The following is a 22,503-nucleotide window of genomic DNA, read 5'->3' as shown; positions in this document are numbered from 1 at the left end:
CCCCCCGGGCCCCTCCCCCGCCTCTTCAGGAGCCGGGCCCCGGTCGCCGAGGCGACCGTTGCGACCACAGGCCCTACGCCCCTGCCCCTCCTCCTAAAAATGACTTTTTACGATATTCCATAGCCTTATTTTATATTTAAATCTACTTTTTACGGTTTTACTGTTTTATTGTTTCTGATCAATGAAACCTTCATTGAAGTATGCCAGAGCTCAAATCTATGAACTATTGATCCCTCTTTCCTGCTCTCAGGAGCCATTTTCTGCTGGGAAAGTGTTTTATGGCTGTCATTTCTTATCAGTGAGGGTCACACTGTAGTCTGACCCAGTCCTGACTCAGACAGGAACTGTCACTTACATACCTGATGTTTAACTCTTTCAGGCAGAGAGAGAAAAAAAGGAACACAGCCTAGTTAATAGTGTGCTAGGCACTGTACATACACATGTCTATCTCATCATGTCACACGTCACTTTGGGTATCCTTTAATACTCACTTTACAGTGATAAGAGAAAATGCAAATATTATTTTCGGCGAATTTTTGCCAAAAAAAGCACTAATTTTTTTTCGACATGCGAATTTTCGATCAAATATTTTCGCGTTAATTGTTGCCTAGTGCCCGTTATTTTTGCGTTAGATACATAGTGTATCACGTACGTATTTCCACGTAGCATAGTACTGCTATGCGAAGCTTTGCCCGCTACGTGTAGTTGAGGTATGTGTAGATTACCATAACGGATTATTGCGGAAATTTTTCTGCATAAGGGCATAAGCGTCAAGTAGTCAAGTCACAGAAGCACCTGATGAATAATCGACGTGCCGGGATCACCCCTGGAGTCACAGGGACCACATGTATCAGTTGTAAGGATCCGCACCGTCTTTAAAAGCAAGTATTTATTAAAGCTCTTTAAAATATCATGAGTATAATCAAAGTGCACTCCGGATCACCATTGACGCATAGCGTTTCGGATATGCTCCTTCCTCAGAATGGTTCCAGTACACAATGTCATAATCACACATGCAATGTTCATTAAATACACAGACAGAGGACCTGATGGAAAACTGCAACACGCCCACCCTATCTGCATATATGCATATTCATGTCAGCAGGAGCCAATGAGAAACATATACCAAAATGTAAACACTGCAGAGATCCATGTGTACCCGACAATCAAACAAATACCTGCATCCGGCTGATCGCATAGCAGGAGTGTCCTCAGAGGCTCTCCACACTGAAGGCACTCTCTCACACATAAAAGATATGTCCCTCACATCCCACGTGCATTAGATCATTGTGCCTCCATGTCCAGTCAGCGGTGTCGGCTGATCCCAAGCTCTGCCGACTAGTAACCGCCTCCCCTCCATACTAGTTCACTCCCTTTGCCTCGCAGCCTCTCAGCAAGTTGCCCCGTGGATAACAGCCTATCAGAAGAGCGCCGACAACGTCCGCTCGTCTGGCTGTCTATCAACTACCCAATCAGCGTGGCTTTCGACTTCCGCATCAATTTCCGTATCTACAGATCTCTATACAAAGCCAACGGATAGGAACTCAGTTCTCCACTTTGCTAGTTTTCATGTGCCCCATGTAAAACATAATATCCCTAAGGGACAATTTAAAAGGATAGAAAGGATTGTTAGTGATCCTGTTACCAGAGCATCTCGTTTAGATGAGATGAAATACAAATTCTTAGCTAGAGGCTACCCAATTATGTGTTTGGAAGGTAATACTGAGATGCGAACTGGCAATAGATGGAGAACTGGGTTTACCAAATATGGAAGTGCTGGTGTAGGTTACTAGTCGGCAGAGCTTGGGATCAGCCGACACCGCTGACTGGACATGGAGGCACAATGATCTAATGCACGTGGGATGTGAGGGACATATCTTTTATGTGTGAGAGAGTGCCTTCAGTGTGGAGAGCCTCTGAGGACACTCCTGCTATGCGATCAGCCGGATGCAGGTATTTGTTTGATTGTCGGGTACACATGGATCTCTGCAGTGTTTACATTTTGGTATATGTTTCTCATTGGCTCCTGCTGACATGAATATGCATATATGCAGATAGGGTGGGCGTGTTGCAGTTTTCCATCAGGTCCTCTGTCTGTGTATTTAATGAACATTGCATGTGTGATTATGACATTGTGTACTGGAACCATTCTGAGGAAGGAGTATATCCGAAACGCTATGCGTCAATGGTGATCCGGAGTTCACTTTGATTATACTCATGATATTTTAAAGAGCTTTAATAAATACTTGCTTTTAAAGACGGTGCGGATCCTTACAACTGATACATGTGGTCCCTGTGACTCCAGGGGTGATCCCGGCACGTCGATTATTCATCAGGTGCTTCTGTGACTTGACTACTTGATACCAGGAGGAGTGATACAGACAGCACGATGGAAGAATTGGGTGACAAGGCATCCAGTATTTCTTTTTGCTTGTCGAATGAGGATGCAGCATGCATTATGGCCCTGATTCCGGCTGGAAGGGGTTTTTTGAAGAAACCTGACCCGAAAATTGCGAAGAGGGATCTGGAGTTTCTGAGAAAACGATATGTGGATTTGGATACGCATGCAAAGGCCTTGGTGGAATATTATAGAGAGGGCAAAATCCCAAGGAATATGCGGGCTCAAGTATCTCCAATACTGTTTCCAAAATGTAACGAATATTGTAAAACCTGGGAGCAGATTTGGAATAAGGCATCTTTTGATGCTATCCTTGTAACAGTACAGAGGATTATGAGAGAGCTTCCCTTGTTGAACGAACAGATTACTAATCTGAAAACCAGTCTGGCAGAGATGCTTGAAAAAGCGGAATTTGAGAAATTTAACCAGGATCTGGAGATGAAGATCAAGGAGTATGAGGTTGGATTGGAAGATATGAAACGTAATAAATTCCACCGTGATGAACAAGACTACCAGACAGGGTATGTCTACCGGTGGCAGAGAGGCGGGGCTAATGTCACATATAGACGGAATAAACCCAACAATCCAAAGAGATTTAATAAACATCCAAAACCTCGGGCTCCAGGTGATCCTACAGATCATACATCATCTGATTTTTTACAATCAACGGACGACCAATCGAACAACTCCGACAGTATAAGCGGAGGGGAGGAAAGAGGTACAAAAAACAGAAACAAAGGGAAGTTGCGAGGAGGCTCCTCGATGGCATTGAGGAATCGAAAGTGATCCCAGTGGATCTGGTCGTGAACATCTCTGACCATAGACTCACGGAAATTGAACATCGAGTGTTAAACTATGGACTATCTTTTTGCCCAACTTACTTTCCAGATTTTTTTCAGTTAGATATTGAGTTACAACGATTTTTTAGAACTATTAAGCTAAAAAATTATTTTGCTATAGGTCCGGCCTTTACAACGTCAGGTAACGAATGTACTGAACATATCAATTTGAAACAATGGGGTTTGAGGAATAAAAGTACATTCCAACCCAGCAGTCATGCAGTAATAGATAGATTTATTGGTCAGGTAAAAACTAGTATAGACAAGTTACAGACAGACTTTGAGGCTAAAAAGTTAACACATATTACTAGCAATGTAACTAAGGAAGAAAGAGTAGCAATCAGACAGTTAAAGATGAATTCAGCAATAACCATCCGTATGGCCGATAAAGGTGGAGCTGTTGTCATACAAAATACCACGTCATATAAGAAGGAACTCCTTTCCCAGCTTAATGATGAAGAAGTTTATTTGAAAGTAACCTCTGATCCTACCATTGATATTAAAAACAAGATTGGCCATCTACTTGATCAGGCTGAAGAAAAGTCGCTGATTGATGGGGAACTAAAGAGATTTCTGATAAAAGAACATCCCAGGATTCCAGTTATATATACTCTACCTAAAATTCATAAGAGACTCCAGGATCCCCCAGGACGTCCAATAGTGTCTGGGGTGGACTCGATTTTTTCTAATATAGCCATCTTTTTGGACAGAATTCTAAATCCTATAGTACTTACCTTGGACTCTTACCTACGGGACACACAACAATTTTTGGAATCCATCTCCAATATGAAAGGCCTTGATGAGGAAGTTTTGTTAGTAACTATGGACGTGAATAGTTTATACACCTCTATACCCCATGAAGCAGGATTGGAGGCTATTGAACACTACCTACTAATCAGTACAGATTTTGATAGGGAACAGAGATCTTTTTTGGTGACATTATTGGAATTATTACTTAAGAACAATTACTTCCTGTTTGGAGATTCATTCTATGTGCAGCAGAGGGGTACGGCGATGGGCTCGAACGTGGCCCCGTCCTATGCTAATTTATTTATGGGTTTATATGAAGATGCTTTTGTTTATTCAAATTTTCTTTTTTCTAAACATGCTTTGTTATGGCGACGTTATATTGATGATATTTTTTGTTTGTGGGCGGGGCCACGTTCGAGCCTTGAGGCCTTCAGGGACCAGCTGCATGCGAGTTGTCCAGCAATTAAGTTAACCATCGAGTGTAGTTATGATAGGGTGAGCTTTCTGGATACTTGGGTAATCAGACAGGGAGATTGCTTAATTACAGATCTCTATACAAAGCCAACGGATAGGAACTCAGTTCTCCACTTTGCTAGTTTTCATGTGCCCCATGTAAAACATAATATCCCTAAGGGACAATTTAAAAGGATAGAAAGGATTGTTAGTGATCCTGTTACCAGAGCATCTCGTTTAGATGAGATGAAATACAAATTCTTAGCTAGAGGCTACCCAATTATGTGTTTGGAAGGTAATACTGAGATGCGAACTGGCAATAGATGGAGAACTGGGTTTACCAAATATGGAAGTGCTGGTGTAGGTTATAGTGATAGGGTGACTTGTGTGACTACTTATAACGTTCTATCAGATGAAATAGCTAAAATCATTAATAGATTTTGGCCCATGTTGAAAGAGGGATTGCCATATGTACATGAATTTTACAACTACCCTCTCATGTCCTATAAACGCGCACCTTCATTACGTGATATATTGGTAAGGGGAGATTTAGGTCCAGAAAAGAGACAGAAATCAGTAAGAAATGGAACTTTCCCGTGTTTAGGTTGTCACCTCTGCAGTTTTATCTGCAGGGGTGACACCTTTACTCATCCCAGCAGGGGCACAAAGTTTAAAATACAGGGTTTATATACCTGTGATTCCAGATACGTAATTTATATGTTGAAGTGCCCTTGTGGGATGGGATACATTGGTAAGACCACTCAAGCTTTGCGAGATAGGATAGCATCCCATAAATCGAGTATTAGGACAAAAAATATGGAATTATCGGTATCTGAGCATTTTGTTAAACATCAACACAGTTTGTCACAGCTTAGGGTTCAGGTTTTGGAGGGAGTCCCTGTACAGAGGAGAGGAGGGGATAGACATAAACAGCTGCTTAAACGTGAAAATTATTGGATAAAAAAACTGGAGACTTTAGAACCTAAAGGATTAAATAGGGAATATGATGTTAACATTTTATTATGAGTATATGATTGTCATGAAAACTTTGTTTTTGTATGTTTATATTTATTTATGTATGTTTACATTTTATTCATTCAGCAGGTGGAGCTATAACTGCGGAGATCATGTGTGTGGGACAATTGAACTAAACCCCAATGTGGTAACGTGAGTAATATAACTTTTGCAATCAAGCGGCTTGTTTTAATATTTTAGATATGCCTATTAATAGGCTTGATAGGGCAGTTGTCGGTGTGTCTTTTGGACGTTGCAGACTGACCTTTGATTGGCGTCAGATGAAGTTTTTAGTGCGGACGCAGTAGGTATTACCGCGTGTGATACGAATGCGGAATTCCTGATATGAATGCGGAATTCCGTTTTGACGCGGAGTTTTCCTCCGTAGATACGGAAATTGATGCGGAAGTCGAAAGCCACGCTGATTGGGTAGTTGATAGACAGCCAGACGAGCGGACGTTGTCGGCGCTCTTCTGATAGGCTGTTATCCACGGGGCAACTTGCTGAGAGGCTGCGAGGCAAAGGGAGTGAACTAGTATGGAGGGGAGGCGGTTACTAGTCGGCAGAGCTTGGGATCAGCCGACACCGCTGACTGGACATGGAGGCACAATGATCTAATGCACGTGGGATGTGAGGGACATATCTTTTATGTGTGAGAGAGTGCCTTCAGTGTGGAGAGCCTCTGAGGACACTCCTGCTATGCGATCAGCCGGATGCAGGTATTTGTTTGATTGTCGGGTACACATGGATCTCTGCAGTGTTTACATTTTGGTATATGTTTCTCATTGGCTCCTGCTGACATGAATATGCATATATGCAGATAGGGTGGGCGTGTTGCAGTTTTCCATCAGGTCCTCTGTCTGTGTATTTAATGAACATTGCATGTGTGATTATGACATTGTGTACTGGAACCATTCTGAGGAAGGAGCATATCCGAAACGCTATGCGTCAATGGTGATCCGGAGTTCACTTTGATTATACTCATGATATTTTAAAGAGCTTTAATAAATACTTGCTTTTAAAGACGGTGCGGATCCTTACAACTGATATAAGGGCATAAGCGTCCGCATACATCGTAAGGGCATAGACGTCCGCATACAACGTATTTTTGCTGAATTTTTTTCCGCATAAGGACATAAGCGTCCGCATACAGTGAAGATCGGAACACGCAAATATTTTTCCGAAGATTTTTTGCGAAAATTCGCTGAATTAGAAAACGGGATTTTCGATGCAAAAATGACTTGGGCGAAAATTCGCAAGCAACACTGTCACATTATAATCCGATGAGGTGTTATTAGACGCATTCTATCCTTGTCCTACTATTTCATTTTACTTATGGAAAGACAAAAGGGGCAGCCCACAATAGCACAGTGTTTTTGGATCTGTGTTGTATGAAATTCTTTTCTTGAAATAATAAGCGACGCTCATTTAGATTCAGGGGAATTGAGATTTCGGCATTTCTGATTGGAATTCGGAATTCAGCGAAAATCCGATTTACCGCAACTCAGTAATTTTATCCCAATCACTGAACTCAGAAGCACTGGACCAATAAGAGAACGCAGATTTTTTTCTGCAAAATTTTAATTTTAGACCAATGACAAGACTGATTTTCAGTTTTTCCGATTTCCAATTTTCCCTTTTTTTTTATTTTTTGAGCTCTCTCATGCAAAAAAATGACTAATAAAATACTCCTCAAAAATCGGAAAATTGGAAAAACAGAAATCGGGGAAATGGACATCAGCCATGGGCTTTCACGTCCAGGCGGACTCGAATTCAGAATTCTAATGAAGTCTAATGACTTCACGGGTGACCGCGCGATGGCGGGGGGGATTAACTCACCCAGGAGTCTTTGGGACGTTGGCGTTTCATTACGCGTGATAGGTGTAATGAAAGCTGCATTGCATTACTCAGTACTGCGCTTCCTCTTACAAGCCGGCAGGAGGAAGCGGGGAAGTGAGCGGTGGAACACAGCTTTCATTACGCCTATGACGTGTAATGAAACGCCAACGTCCCGAAGACTCCTGGGTAAATTAACCCCCCATCCCGTGGTCACACATGAAGTCATTAGACTTCATTAGAGTTCCAAACTCAAGTCCGCCTGGACTCAAAAGCCCATCCATGTCCGACAATCCCTAGAAATAATACTCACAGAGGTGGGTTGCCACGAAGGCAGTCACTGTATAGGCAGGTGGGGAGATTAGGCCCGACCCCACTCGGGTTAAAAGTTACACTCTGTAGAAAGGAAGAAAAAGGGGAAACACCCCTCCACCAAGAATGGACGAACAATGCAGATAATGGTAAAACAGGTCTTCCAAGAAGAAGAATATTCAGTAAAAGCAGTTTACAAATGGGGGGTAGTGGTGGACTTACTTCCCAATGGATGACTTTGATTGTCTGATTCATGTAAAAAACGATTGTACACTCCACAATGTGATGCGGTTCGCAGGTGTGACCAGCTACATCAGGCAGTATAAAGGAGTAACTTGCACAAGCTTTAAAGAGGAACTCCAGTGAAAATAATGTAATAAAAAAAGTGCTTCATTTTTACAATAATTATGAATAAATGATTTAGTCGGTGTTTGCTCATTGTAAAATATTTCCTCTCCCAGATTTACATTCTGACATGTATTACATGGTGACATTGTTACTGTGGGCAGGTTATGTAGCTGCTTCTAGCCGTTCTGGCTGTTACAGACAGCTGTAAACAGCCTTTTCCTGTCTGTGAACATTGTTACATTGTGACAGTTTGCCCAGAGTACCGCGGTACTCAGAGCTTCTTGTGGGAGGGGTTTCACCACAATATCAGTCATACAGTGCCCCCTGATGGTCTGTTTGTGAAATGCAATAGATTTGTCATGTAAACAAACTGATTGGGATAAAGTTAAATTCTTGGTCGGAGTATCTCTTTAACGTGCACCTGAAACGGGGAGAGGGGAAAAACCACGGCCGTGCGCCATGGACCGGTGGGCTTTCCGTGGCCAATCTGACAAGATCCAGGAGGCGGAGGAAGATGGGAAAGGGAGCGACAAGCCTGGAGGGGGCTGGAGGAAGCCCCAGGTATGTATTAAACATTTCCTTCGATCTGTCTCGCTTAGCACATAGAGAGCTAGTGCATTTTACTCCTTTATACCTCCTGATGAAGCAGGTTATACCTGTGAGACGCGTTACATTGTGGAGTATACAAAAGACAATTCGAGCCATCAGTTAGGAGGTATTCCACCGCTACTTCCCATTTTTAAACAGTTTTTAGTATACATTATCCTTCTTGGCGGGTCTGTTTTATTATTATTATTATTATTTATTGTATTTATAAAGCATCAACCTATTACGTGGCTCAGGACAATAAATACATACAATGGTACAAATGATGACAGACAAAGCGTAATAGGACCAACAAGGTACAGGATACATGGTCATGTGATTTGGGGTTGACTAGACAAGACAATCAACATGTGTATTGTGCTTTTCTCCTGACAGGCTCAAAGCGCTTGAGCTGCAGCCACTAGGTGCGATAAGTAGGCAATCTAGCGCAAGGACTCCTTACTATCTCAGCACTGATCGTTAGGTCCAGTAATTCAAGTACGATGCGGTCACAGGAAAGGAGCACACAATCATGTAGAATACACTAGGGAAGGGAGGACCCTGCCAAAGGCTTACAATCTTCAGGTTTTACCAATATCTGTATTATTTATTTCTGCAGGAACAGTGTGGAAACTGTGGCTGACAAAATCAGATTAATCTAACAGATGTCATTGACTGTCCTCAGAGGAGCACACAGCTTAGTCCATACTATCAGGGGCGTAACAATAGACCCTGCAAGGGATGCAGCTGCAGGGGGGCCCAGAAGCCACAGGGGGCCCCGTCCTGAGAGACTGACAACTGAGGGCGAGGAGAGAAAAAGCTTTCTGCTCTCTGCACAATTGTTCTAATGATTGCATCTGCTCAGCCACTGATAAGGAATCATACAAAGTTTTGCAGACAAAGAATTGTAGACATTCCCTGTTCAGTGTTCAGCAGGGTCTTGTGTACAGCTCTTTTCTACCCCCAGCCTTCTACCCCTTCCCAAGTGCTGTGTCCTGTAGTGATGCTTGAGGAGTCTGGGCACGGTGAGAAAAATCTTTCTGTTCTCTGCAGGTTTGATGTTTGGCGGGAGGGGGCCACATTCAAAGCTTTGCAGGGGGGGCCCAGTGATTTCTACATACGCCCCTGCATACTATAGTCATGATCTAATGTCCTGCATTAGCCTGGGATGAGGAAGGAAACTATCATGCCTGGAGAAAACCCAAACAAATACAGGAGGGCACACAGTATTGATGTATATAGTGTCCAGGATGGGAGAAATGCAAGGGATGGAGTAGCACTGGCTGCAGAAGAGACTGGTGTGCCAATGCCTGGAAAGACCCCCCTACTCTCAGATCAACAATGGAAAAAACGCGAAGAGGAGGCAGATACCACCAAGTAAAAGCTCAGTTAGTTTAAAGGCAAAGTTGTTACAATGGTCTGAAGACTTGGACATCTAGCCTTCAGAGCATTGTAAGAACTTTGCCAATAAACTAAAAGACCTTTTGTCATAAACTGTTATAAATCACCTTTTCCTCTGGCACCAGCAAACTCATCAGCGAGAGTTGCACACATGACTTATCACAGCAAGCAGGAGATAGACTTTCTCAGGCTTCTTCAAAGTTTGATGGAATTTATTAAGTACACAGCTATACCGATACAGTACGTCATATCCTAGCCAAGCAAAGTTCCATGTTGTGTTACAGCGGCGTGATTACCTCACTGCTGAGGGTAATCAGGTCTTCTTATATCTACTCTATGTTACATCTAGACTAACTATGTACAGCATACATTATATCAGATTACATAAAGAAGGAAATTATTAGGTGTTCCAGTCAGCAGATAGAAGAGCATGAAAGTAGGAATCAGAGTGAGCTCCGTCAGCCCCTCCGGCCCTTTAATACCAACTAGAAAAGTTAAATGTGACCTCATCTTAGCCATCCCCCAGACCCGGCTATTGGCTTTGACCCCTCGTGGTGTCATAATACACACCTACTCGATTAATATTTATTGACCACTTTTCACTTACTTACAAGAATGTGATATTTTGTAAATATGGCCTATGTTGATTGTTCTCGTAGTCCATTTGTCTGGGGCAGTGTAGGCCTGTGGCTTTCCTTCAGGAACATGTTCTCAGTATCTGCTTGTTATTCATCTGCATCAAGCAGACACTGAGATGCTTCTGCCTGCATCACAAGAAACTCTATTTATTTTAAAGGTATACTCTGCGGACAAGCCTTTTACCTAAACTCAGTCCCAAATAACTGAGGCCTACTTAAATTATAACACCTTTTACTTGGTGGTGCCAGCCTCCTCTTCACTTTTTTTTATAATGTTCAGGATGGAAATTGAACCAGAACTTTATCGCTGCAAAATGTGAATGCTATCCAAGATGCCACCATGATAATCACCATGTGACCAATGTTGATTGGCACCACATCCATACACACACACGAGCACGCACAAACACACGCACACACACACACGATTGCACACACACGCACCACACACACACACACGCACCACACACACATGCGCATACACACACACACACGCACCACACACACATGCACATACACACACACCACTGAGATAGCACAGCAAAGTACCTGCTTGGATTTGCGCAACTGCGTGTACAATGCTCACTGCAAGCTCTCCTGCGTGTTCCAGGCATGTTGCAGGTATGAATATGACATTATTTATTGGATCATGATATGAATCATCCAGACGCAAAGCCTCCTTCCCCCGCACAGAGCTCTGGACTCTGGGAATAGTCTGAGCCACCAGGAGAAGAAGAGGATTGTGGGAGCATCCCTGGCATACAAGATGGAGGACTGCCGAGCCAAACCGATAGACCACCAGCTGACGCGGAGAGAGTTGACTTATGTTCATGGGAACGAGTTCACCCGTGGCAGATAATATAACATCTTCTTTAGCTGAACAATAAAAATAGATCATTAGTAATGTTTTTAGAGGTGGCTCCAACTCACTAAACTAGGAATAAGGATCATGTGGACACCAGCAGGTCATACCTTCATTATGACCTTTGAGGGCTCTTCGGATGTCCTCCAGAGTCTTTGTCAGAGGACTGGCTTGGATCAGTTTCCTCAGGTTGTCCTCCCTGTCCAGAGCCATCAGGAACTGCAGTGGTTGTAACTGTATTCCTAAAACACAAAGGTCCCTAATTAAATGTTTAATCATCAGAATGCTGCTAATTATTGTTTATCAGACCTGAATGTACCTGCCGCCGAGAGCATTGCAATATTCCCATTAATGACGTCTTCATAGGCACTCTTATGGACTTGGCTCTAGAGGTTTGTAGCCCATAAAGAAGAGAGAATGTCAGAAGTTTGATCAGGACAGTGGAATAGATTCATAAAACTTGTCTACTGAATCGTCTGTTCTTACCCGCCTTAACTCATAAGTTATCTTCCCTTATGTCTGTTTTATCTCATGAATTATCTGCCATTTGGATTGATTAATGATGCTAAATAGCGAAAGCTAAATAGACATGGGGAGATACAAGAGTTAAAGCGGAATATAACCCTGCATTTCAACTTTGCTCTAAAACATTATTTACAGCATATTATATGCAACCAGCATTTTTTTTTTACTAGACCAGCATTTTAAGGGTTACAGACAGAGCTTTAAAGTTCCGTGCAGAGAACTGCTCCCCAGCAGCCGAAGTTTAGATAGGTACATTTAAGTAAACAGAATGTAACAAGTGTGGAATGTGACTCACTCTCTCTGACTGTGCAGGAGCTGGAGGACAGCCAAAGAGTGTGTAACATCCACCACTTGTTACATTCTGTTTACTTAAATGTATCTATCTAAACTTCGGCTGCGGGGAGCAGTTCTCTCCACGGAACTTTAAAGCTTTGTCAGTAACCCTTAAAATGCTGGTCTAGTAAAAAAAAAAAATGCTGGTTGCATATAATATGCTGTAAATAATGTTTTAGAGCAAAGTTGAAATTCAGGGTTATATTCCGCTTTAAGACAGTAAAAGAGAGATACATCCTGAGTGATGTGTCTTAACTCATCATTTTTCTCTCCTTATCTGTTTATCCCATTATCTCTCCTTAAAGTTGAGGTGAAAAATAAATAGTGTTAATTCATAAAATAGCTTCTTGAATCAACCCCAATACTACTCCAAAAGATGTAACGCTGTATAGAGTGTACTGTGCATAATACAAACTAAACTGTCCCTAAAAACTAGCTGACGAATAACATACATGGAGGATGTTGGAGGAAATCTTCTTCCACCCAACCACTGTCCAAATGCCATAACCTTGCTCCAGTCATTGCCTAATTCCATTGTTCAGAAATGTGTAAGCTAAATGAAAGCTCAAGGGTCAAGAGCTACAAGCAATTTAACCCTAATAGTGTCACTTACTGATTTTTCAATCAAGGCATCTAGGTAGCTTTTAACCATTTGAAAGTTTAACCTGCTAGGCGTTCCAAGGTTTTTTCCGCCCGATTTTCTTTTTTATCATGTAGCTAACCTAGCGCTAGCTACATGATTGTACCTTTTCTGCTCCCTCCCACCCTTCCGATCGCCGCCGGCGATCGCGCCCGTAAGGAAATCCCGTTCTGAACGGGATTTCCTTTAGGGCTTCCCCCGTCGCCATGGCGACGAACGGAGTGACGTCTTCAACGTCGTGACGTCACAGGGACTCCCGCTCCACCCCATAGCGCAGCCTGGCGGCGATTGGCCAGGATGCACACGGGGTCGGCGGGGGGGCCCTCTTTCACATTGGGTAGCGGCGATCGGCGGCGAGCGGCTGCGATCGGGGCAAACACGCCGCTAGCAAAGTGCTAGCTGCGTGTTTGAAAAAAAGTTATCACAATCAGCCCAGCGGGGCCTGAGCGGTGCCCTCTAGCATCTCTGGACGAGCTCAGCTCATCCAGAACGCTAATTAAAGATAACTCTTTTGGCGGCTGATCGATAAGGAGCCAGATCTGAGTGAATCTGATTAGTGAGAGATCTGGTGGCTGCCCAAACACCGCAGGATGATTCCTGATTATTTTCAGCATGAAATCTTGTGGGAATGGGCCTTGAAATGCCAGCTCTCCATCCCCTGGCCACTATACCCCTTATATTTGAATCCCCTTCCCCCATGCCTACCCAGCGCCTTCTGAACTGAGTGTCTTTGTACTTCCGCATTTAGGCCCCAATATGATTGCCGGCATTGGGGCATGTTGGAGACATTACACACTCACCCCATGCTGTATGCCTGTAGTCACGTGGGGCCAGAATGCGGAAATAGGACACCTAGTGCAGACAGAGTAGACAGGTAAAGTATAACTGCATGGGAACTGGGGGGACATAAAACATTGGGGGGAGGGGGGAGTGGCTGGGGGTTCCCATCATGTTTGTCATTTGTGATTATCACTGTTCACTGTTACCGCCACACAACAGATCGAGCATATCGGCCCGAGACTTTCCAGCATGTCTGATCAGTACATTCAACCAATTTAGGCCCCAAATTGGTTAATTGTCGATCGGGCATGCTCTTGGCGGCAACGATTTTCATCAGATTAATAATTATCGAATCTGATGGTTTTGTTAGCCACCAAGTCTACACATGTATGGCCACCTTTACGAAATGAAAAGTCCCCGTAGCCTATGAACCTGATCTGCTGCCGTCTCCGAGCTCTGAGGAGTGGTGCCTTCTTTCACACCATGACTTTGCCGCCTCTTCTCCGGTCTTTCTTTCTTTACTGTGAGATCTGAAGCTGACTTCATCAGAGCAAGTTTCAAAGCTTTCATAAGTGCCGTAGCTTCTTGTAGAAATTCCCCTGGAATAAATAAAGACATCAGAAGTCTAAGGCTGGGTGGAGCTGATAGACAGAGACTTGAGCACAGAAACAGGGCCAAAGAAAACTCGGAATACATTTCAGTCATGTTTTTATAATTTAGGTGGAGACTTACAAGGTGCTTTCCCAAGACTGAGCTCAGGAAATTATGATATATTGATACTTAAAGGCTACCTGAACCGAGTAAAATTATTTAAAACAAACTCATGATGTACCTGCAAATTAATTCTATTCCTATTAGAAAGCTCATAATTTTCTTCTAACAGTGATTCCTTCCAGTTCTGACTAGACCTAGTCGTACTTGTCTCTCAGGAAGCTGAAAACCTTAGAACCCTTTTCCACTATGTCAGTTGCTGTCAGTTATAACTGAAAGAACAACGGATGTGCAAGGAAATGTCCATGTTTCCCTATAGCCCAAGTGGGCAATATTACAGGTTAATGGACTGCTGTTATGGGCCCATCGCCATTTTCACAATGAAGGTTGTAGAATTCCATCGGTCGTAGTAGACGAACAGGACGCAGGAGAGGAGAAAGAGATTGATGAGTAGATTACATGGGAGGTAAGTATGACCTGTGTATGTTTATTTTGACTTTTATTTTCTATTTAGGTTTGCTTTAAAATACAATAGATAGACAGATAAAGGAAGATATTATTTAAATTCTAGCTGATGACCCGGCGTTGCCCGCTTATGTATTTGGCTGTTGTTGGCTCCGCCCATTTTTTCTAACCATAACACACAAATACTCAATGACCAAGTTTGTGAGCTTTGGTGTCCTTGGCATCAATAATTTGTATTTTCCCACTGAAATTAAACAAATCAGATTGGCTGTTTGTGGCTCCACTCCTTTTCTGAATTTGAACCCCAGTGACCGATTGTACCAGGTTTGAGGCTTGTGCTATTAACAGTGCAAGAATGGCAGCAATTTTAAAATTCCCCTTGAAAATCAACAGGTGAATTTTGATTGGATTTTTAGGCTCCACCCACTCTTCTGAATATTAATCCCAGTCACCCAGTAACCAACTGGGTGAGTTTGAGAACCCTGCCATTAACAGTGAAGTAGAGCTGCAGTTTACATTTTCCCAGGGAAATTTGTTTTTGACTCCACCCACTTTTTGTAACCTTGACACACAGTCACTCAATGACCAAGTTTGTGAGCTTTCAGGTTCCTGGCATCAAAATTGTGTGAATGGAAGCAGTTTATCCAGCAAAGAAATCTGATTGGCTGTTTGTGGCCCAGCCCCTTTAGTGAATTTGAACCCCAGTCACTTAGTGACCGACTGTAGCAGGTTTGAGGCCTCTGCCATTAACAGTGTAAGAATGGCAGCAGTTTCAATATTCCCATTAAAAATCAATAGGTGAATTTTGATTGGCTGTTTTAGGCTCCACCCACTTTTCTGAATATTCATCCCACTCACCCAGAGACCAGCTGCGTCAAGTTTGAGAACACTGCCATTAACAGTGTAAGAATGGCTGCAGTTTATATTTTTCCATGTAAAAAGTCATTTTTGGCTCCGCCCACTGTTTTTAACCTTGACATAAAAGTTTATGAGCTTTGGTGTCCTTGGCATCAATAAGTTGCATTTTCCCACTGAAATTAAAGAAATGTGATTGGCTGTTTGTGGCTGTTTGTGGCCCGCCCCCTTTTCAGAATTTAAATCCCAGTCTCCCAGTGACCGACTGTACCAGATTTGAGGCCTCTGCCATTAACAGCGTAAGAATGGTAGCAATGTAAATATTCCCTTGAAAATCAATAGGTGAATTTTGATTGGCTGTTGTAGGCTCTACCAACTTTCTAAATATTAATCCCACTCACCCAGTGGCCAAGTGTGTTAAGTTTGGGAACCCTGTCAATAACAGTGTAAGAATGGCTGCAGTTTATATTTTCCCATTTAAAAAATTTAGTTGGCACCACTCACATTTTCTAACCTTGACATACAGTCACTCAATGACTACGTTTATGAGCTTTCGGGGCCTTGGTATCAATAATTTGTATAGTCTTATTGAAACTAAATAAATCTGATTGGCTATTTGTGGCTGCACCCCCTTTCTGAGTTTGAACCCCAGTCACCCAATGACCAACTGTAGCAGGTTTGAGGCATCTGCTATTAACAGTGTAAGAATAGCAGCAATTTAATATTTCCCTTGAAAAATCAATGGGTGAATTTTGATTGGCTGTTGTAGGCTCCACCCATTTTCCTGAATATTAATCCCAGTCACCCAGTGACCAACTGGGCAAAGTTTGAGAACCCTGCCGATAACAGTGTAATGGCTGCAGTTTACAGTACTGGCCAAAAGTTCTGAGACTGTAAAAAATATTGGAAAATAGAAAAGTTGGTGCTTAAAGGGATACTGTAGGGGGGTCGGGGGAAAATGAGCTGAACTTACCCGGGGCTTCTAATGGTCCCCCGCAGACATACTGTGTTGGCGCAGCCACTCACCGATGCTCCGGCCCCACCTCCAGTTCACTTCTGGAATTTCTGACTTTAAAGTCAGAAAACCACTGCGCCTGCACGCCCGTGTCCTCGCTCCCGCTGATGTCACCAGGAGTGTACTGCGCAGACACAGACCATACTGGGCCTGCCCTGTGCGCTCTTGATGACATCAGCGGCAATGCAGGCGCAGTGGTTTTCAGACTTTAACCACCCTGGCGTTCTGATAAGATCGCCAGGGAGGCTGCGGGAGGGTTTTTTTTAAATTAAAAAAAAACTATTTCATGCAGCCAACTGAAAGTTGGCTGCATGAAAGCCCACTAGAGGGCGCTCCGGAGGCGTTCTTCCGATCGCCTCCGGCGCCCAGAATAAACAAGGAAGGCCGCAATGAGCGGCCTTCCTTGTTTTGCTTACACCGTCGCCATAGCGACGAGCGGAGTGACGTCATGGACGTCAGCCGACGTCCTGACGTCAGACGCCTCCGATCCAGCCCTTAGCGCTGGCCGGAACTTTTTGTTCCGGCTGCGCAGGGCTCAGGCGGCTGGGGGGACCCTCTTTCGCCGCTGCTCACGGCGAATCGCCGCAGAGCGGCGGCGATCGGGCAGCACACGCGGCTGGCAAAGTGCCGGCTGCGTGTGCTGCACTTTATTTGGCGCAAATCGGCCCAGCAGGGCCTGAGCGGCAGGCTCCGGCGGTACTGGACGAGCTGAGCTCGTCCATACCGCTCAGGAGGTTAAAGTCTGAAATTCCAGAAGTGAACCAGAGGCGGGGCCGGAGCATCGGTGAGTGGCTGCGCCAACACAGAATGTCTGCGGGGGACCGTTAAAAGCCCTGGATAAGTTCAACTCATTTTCCCCTGACCCCCCTACAGTATCCCTTTAAGTGTTTATAATAGCAATTTGCATATACTCCAGAATGTTATGAAGAGTGTTCAGATGAATTGCACAGTCCTTCTTTGCCATAAAAATTAACTGAATCCCAAAAAAACAACAACTTTCCACTGCATTTCATTGCTGTCATTAAAGTGGAATATAACCCAGTATTTCTTCTATGCTCTAAAAGATTATTTACAGCATATAATATACTAACACAATGTTTTTTTTAGTACAACATCATTTAAAGGGTTACATCACAGGACTGACTTTTTCTCCTGCAGGGGCTGCCGCATCCGAACTGGTGATTAGCTTATCTTCTGTATACATTCTTTACTTGATACAATTAAGTAAACATTCTCTGGCTGTGCAGAAACGTATGCTAAAGGGTCCTGGGGTGAAACACAGGTCAGAAATCACTGATGGCAGCATTTACAACAGAATTACAACAGTTATGAATACAATGCACCAGCAGCTTTCAAAGTAAATAAACTGAACTTTGGGAAGTTATAATTTATAAATGAATTATAATACTTGTGCACAAAAGCAAATATGATAATTGTATGGGTTATAAAAAGTAAGAAAACACATTTTTGTTGAATATTTTGTCAGCGTTTTAAACCGCTTTGAAGGACCTGCTGAGATCATTTCAGTAATCGTCTTGTTAACTCAGGTGAGAATGTTGACGAGCACAAGGCTGGAGAGCATTATGTCAGGCTGATTGGGTTAGAATGGCAGACGTTACATGGTAAAAGGAGGGTGATGCTTGAAATTATTGATCTTCCATTGTTAACCATGATGACCAGCAAAGAAACGCATGCAGCCATCTTTGCATTGCATAAAAATGGCTTCACAGGCAAGGATATTGTGACTACTAAGATTGCACCTAAATCAGCAATTTATAGGATCATCAAGAACTTCAAGGAAAGAGGTTCAATTCTTGTTAAGAAAGCTTCAGGGCGTCCAAGAAAGTCCAGCAAGCGCCAGGATTGTCTCCTAAAGAGGAATCAGCTGCGGGATCGGAGTGCAACCAGTGCAGAGGTTGCTCAGGTATGGCAGTAGGCAGGTGTGAACGCATCTGTACGCACAGTGAGGCGAGGACTTTTGGAAGATGGCCTGGTGTCAAGAAGGGCAGCAAAGAAGCCACGTCTGCCAAAAAAAACCCATCAGGGACAGATTGATTTTCTGCAGAAAGTATGGTGAATGGACTGCTGAGGACTGGGGCAAAGTCATATTCTCCGATGAATCCCCTTTCCAATTGTTTGGGGCATCTGAAAAAAGGCTTGTCCGGAGAAGAAAAGGTGAGCGCTACCACCAGTCCTGTGTCATGCCAACAGTAAAGCATCCTGAGACCATTCATGTGTGGGGTTGCTTCTCATCCAAGGTGGGGCTCACTCACAATTTTGCCAAAAAACACAGCCATGAATAAAGAATGGTACCAAAACACCTTCCAACAGCAACTTCTTCCAACAATCCAACAACAGTTTGGTGAAGAACAATGCATTTTCCAGCACGATGGAGCACCATGTCATAAGGCAAAATTGATAACTAAGTGGCTCGGGGACCAAAACGTTGAAATTTTGGGTCCATGGCCTGGAAACTCCCCAGATCTTAATCCCATTGAGAACTTGTGGTCATTACTCAAGAGGCGGGTGGACAAACAAAAAACAACTAATTCTGAGAAACTCAAAGAAGTGATTATGAAAGAATGGGTTGCTATCAGTCAGGATTTGGCCCAGACGTTGAATGAGAGCATGCAGAGTCGTATTGCAGAGGTCCTGAAAAAGAAAGGCCAACACTGCAAATACTGACTCTTTGCATAAATCTCATGTAATTGTCAATAAAAGCCTTTGAAACGTATGAAGTGCTTATAGTTATTTTTCAGTACATCAGATAAACAACTGAAACAAAAATCTAAAAGCAGTTTAGCATCAAACTTTGTGAAAACTAATATTTTTGACAGTCTCAAAACTTTTGGCCAGGACTGTATGATTTCCCAGGGAAATTTGTTTTTGGCTCCGCCCACTTTTGTAACCTTGACACACAGTCACTTAATGACCAGGTTTGTAAGCTTTCGGGTTCTTGGCATCAAAAATGTGTGAATGGAAGCAGTTTATCCACCAAGGAAATTTAATTGGCTGTTTGTGGCCCCGTCCCTTTAGTAAATTGAACCCCAATCACCCAATGACTGACTGTAGCAAGTTTGAAGTCTTTGCCACAAACAGTGTAAGAATGGCAGCAGTTTAAATATTCCCCTGGAAAATCAATGTGAATTTTGATTGGCTGTTGTAGGCTCCACCCACTTTCCTGAATCATAATCTCATTCACCCAGTGACTGTGATTAACAGTCTAAGAATGGCTGTAGTTTACATTTTCCCATTGAAAGTGAATGGCTGAAATTTGATTGGCTGTTTTATTTGTAGCCTTTTCCTGAATTTGTAGCCTCAGTCAGCAAGTGACCAACTGTGTCAAGTGTGGGGACTCTGGCTTGATTAGTGTGAGAAGGGCAGCCTTTTCAATTTTTTTCCATTGACACGAATGGGTGAAATCTGATTTGCTGTTTTGTAGCTCCGCCCAGGTGTGCAGGGGGGCCGCGAGACCCCCAGAACATATCATCCCAGGTAGTAAGGGATCTGTGTACCAAGTTTCGTTCAAATTGGTCAAGGAGTTTTCGAGTGATCGCGGCACATACACACACACACACACATACATCTGATTTTATATATATATAGATACTAGCCCCACCCAACAAGCAGAAGTTGAAATTAACAAGTCAAAGCTTCTAGGAGCTTCTCTTATAAGATTCCCCTTCCTGGATGAATCTAGCATGGTCATGAAGCAGAAAGGACTGACTAGCATGTAGGAAAATCTCTTCTTGCAGTGACATTGATTACTTATTATTAGAAGCATTTATAACCACATATCCGGCCCCGTTTCTGAAAGCCGGGCTTGGACTGTGGGCTTTTATCTAACATTGTGGCTCAGTAGCACGTCATTAAGTCTCTGCTTGATGTGACTTATTCAGATGTTGCCTCTCAGTTAATGGAGGTGACTGTAGGGTGCCATTGACTGATTTCCACTGAAGAACCAGTGCTTGCCAAGCACAGCTCTCCCATCTGCGTTACAAATAGCAAAATGTGAAAATATACCCAATATTGTGCATTTGTATGGTTGTGAGAGTTGGATCATAAGGAAGGCTGAGCACAGAAGAATCAACGCCTTCGAATTGTGGTGCTGGTGAAAACTTACCTTGGGAGGGGCAAGCCTCTGGATCCTAATGAGATTACCCCAACCTCCTCCGTCCTTCCGCTGCCCCGCCTTGCCCAACAATAAACAGCCGTCTACACGTGACACAACTTACCATCACCCTGTTGCTCAGGGATTCCCCGGATCTTCCAGCATTCTAGCAACACCCCTGCTGATCAGTGAAGGATTCTATGACAAAAACTATTAAACTGGCCAGAGAGTTAGAAAGGTCCGTGTCTCCTACCATGAGTGTGGTGAGGGCCAGAGTCCCTGGTGATGCTAATGGCGGAACCCTCCCTCTGATGGGAGGTGACATTGGTTCTCATGCTCTCCACTTAACATGAGTGTGGTGAGGGCCGGAGTAGCGGGTCATGCTGGTGGCATAACCCCCTCGTTCTACTGGGAGGTGACGTTGGTTCTCATGCTCTCCACTTACCATGAGTCTGGTGAGAGCTGGAGTCCCGGGTCATGCTGGTGGTGGAATCCTCGCTCTGCGGGGAGGTGACGTTGGTTCTCATGCTCTCCACTTACCATGAGGGCTGGAGTCCCGGGTCATGCTGGTGGCAGAATCCTCGCTCTGATGGGAGGTGATGTTGGTTCTCAGGCTGTCGACTTACCATGAGTGTTGTGAGCACCGGAGTCCCGGGTCATGCTGGTGGTGGAACCCTTGCTCTGCTGGGAGGTGACGTTGGTTCTCACGTTCTCCACTTACCATGAGTGTGGTGAGGGCTGGAGCAGCGGGTCATGCTGGTGGCATAACCCTCGCTCTACTGGGAGGTGACATTGGTTCTCATGCTCTCCACTTACCATGAGTGTGGTGAGGGCCGAAGTCCCGGGTCATGCTGGTGGTGGAACCCTTGCTCTGCTGGGAGGTGACAATGGTTCTCACGTTCTCCACTTACCATGAGTGTGGTGAGGGCTGGAGTCCCAGGTCATGCTGGATTTGGTACCCTTGCTCTGCTGGGAGGTGACATTGGTTCTCATGCTCTCCACTTACCATGAGTGTTGTGAGCACCGGAGTCCCTGGTCATGCTGGTAGTGGAATCCTCGCTCTGCGGGGAGGTGACGTTGGTTCTCATGCTCTCCACTTACCATGAGGGCTGGAGTCCCGAGTCATGCTGGTGGCGGAACCCTCGCTCTGATGGGAGGTCATGTTGGTTCTCAGGCTGTCGACTTACCATGAGTGTGAGGGCCGGAGTCCCGGGTCATGCTGGTGGTGGAACCCTCGCTCTGCGGGGAGGTGACGTTAGTTCTCATGCTCTCCACTTACCATGAGTGTGATGAGGGCCGGAGTCCCGGGTCATGGTGGTGGTGGAATCCTCGCTCTGTGGGGAGGTGACGTTGGTTCTCATGCTCTCCACTTACCATGAGTGTGGTGAGAGCTGGAGTCCCGGGTCATGCTGGTGGTGGAATCCTCGCTCTGCGGGGAGGTGACGTTGGTTCTCATGCTCTCCACTTACCATGAGGGCTGGAGTCCCGAGTCATGCTGGTGGCGGAACCCTCGCTCTGATGGGAGGTGATGTTGGTTCTCAGGCTGTCCACTTACCATGAGTGTGGTGAGGGCCGGAGTCCCGGGTCATGCTGGTGGTGGAACCCTCGCTCTGCTGGGAGGTGACGTTGGTT

At 44.3% G+C, this 22,503-nt stretch overlaps 2 protein-coding genes across 2 annotated transcripts in view; both read right to left on the bottom strand.

Annotated features, from left to right (window-relative positions):
• Positions 1-7,484: 7,484 nt before the first annotated feature.
• On the bottom strand, positions 7,485-22,267 carry LOC137522017 (uncharacterized). Its single transcript, XM_068242035.1, has 7 exons — positions 22,246-22,267; positions 17,905-18,026; positions 14,147-14,313; positions 11,756-11,822; positions 11,547-11,678; positions 11,161-11,450; positions 7,485-7,586 (listed from the first exon to the last, which is right to left on the bottom strand). The coding sequence occupies exons 3-7, from the start codon at positions 14,282-14,284 to the stop codon at positions 7,485-7,487; spliced, it is 729 nt and encodes a 242-aa protein (XP_068098136.1). The 5' UTR covers positions 14,285-14,313; positions 17,905-18,026; positions 22,246-22,267.
• The window catches only part of LOC137522016 (neurogenic locus notch homolog protein 1-like), a 102,863-nt gene continuing 94,982 nt past the window's right edge, over positions 14,623-22,503 (bottom strand). Inside the window, exon 25 of the mRNA XM_068242034.1 lies at positions 14,623-14,684. Coding sequence (XP_068098135.1) covers positions 14,623-14,684 — 62 coding nt within the window. The remainder of the gene's footprint in view (positions 14,685-22,503) is intronic.

This window comes from Hyperolius riggenbachi, chromosome 6, assembly GCF_040937935.1.
Source record: "Hyperolius riggenbachi isolate aHypRig1 chromosome 6, aHypRig1.pri, whole genome shotgun sequence".
NCBI lineage: Eukaryota > Metazoa > Chordata > Amphibia > Anura > Hyperoliidae > Hyperolius > Hyperolius riggenbachi.
This window is presented reverse-complemented; position numbering and strand designations above follow the sequence as displayed.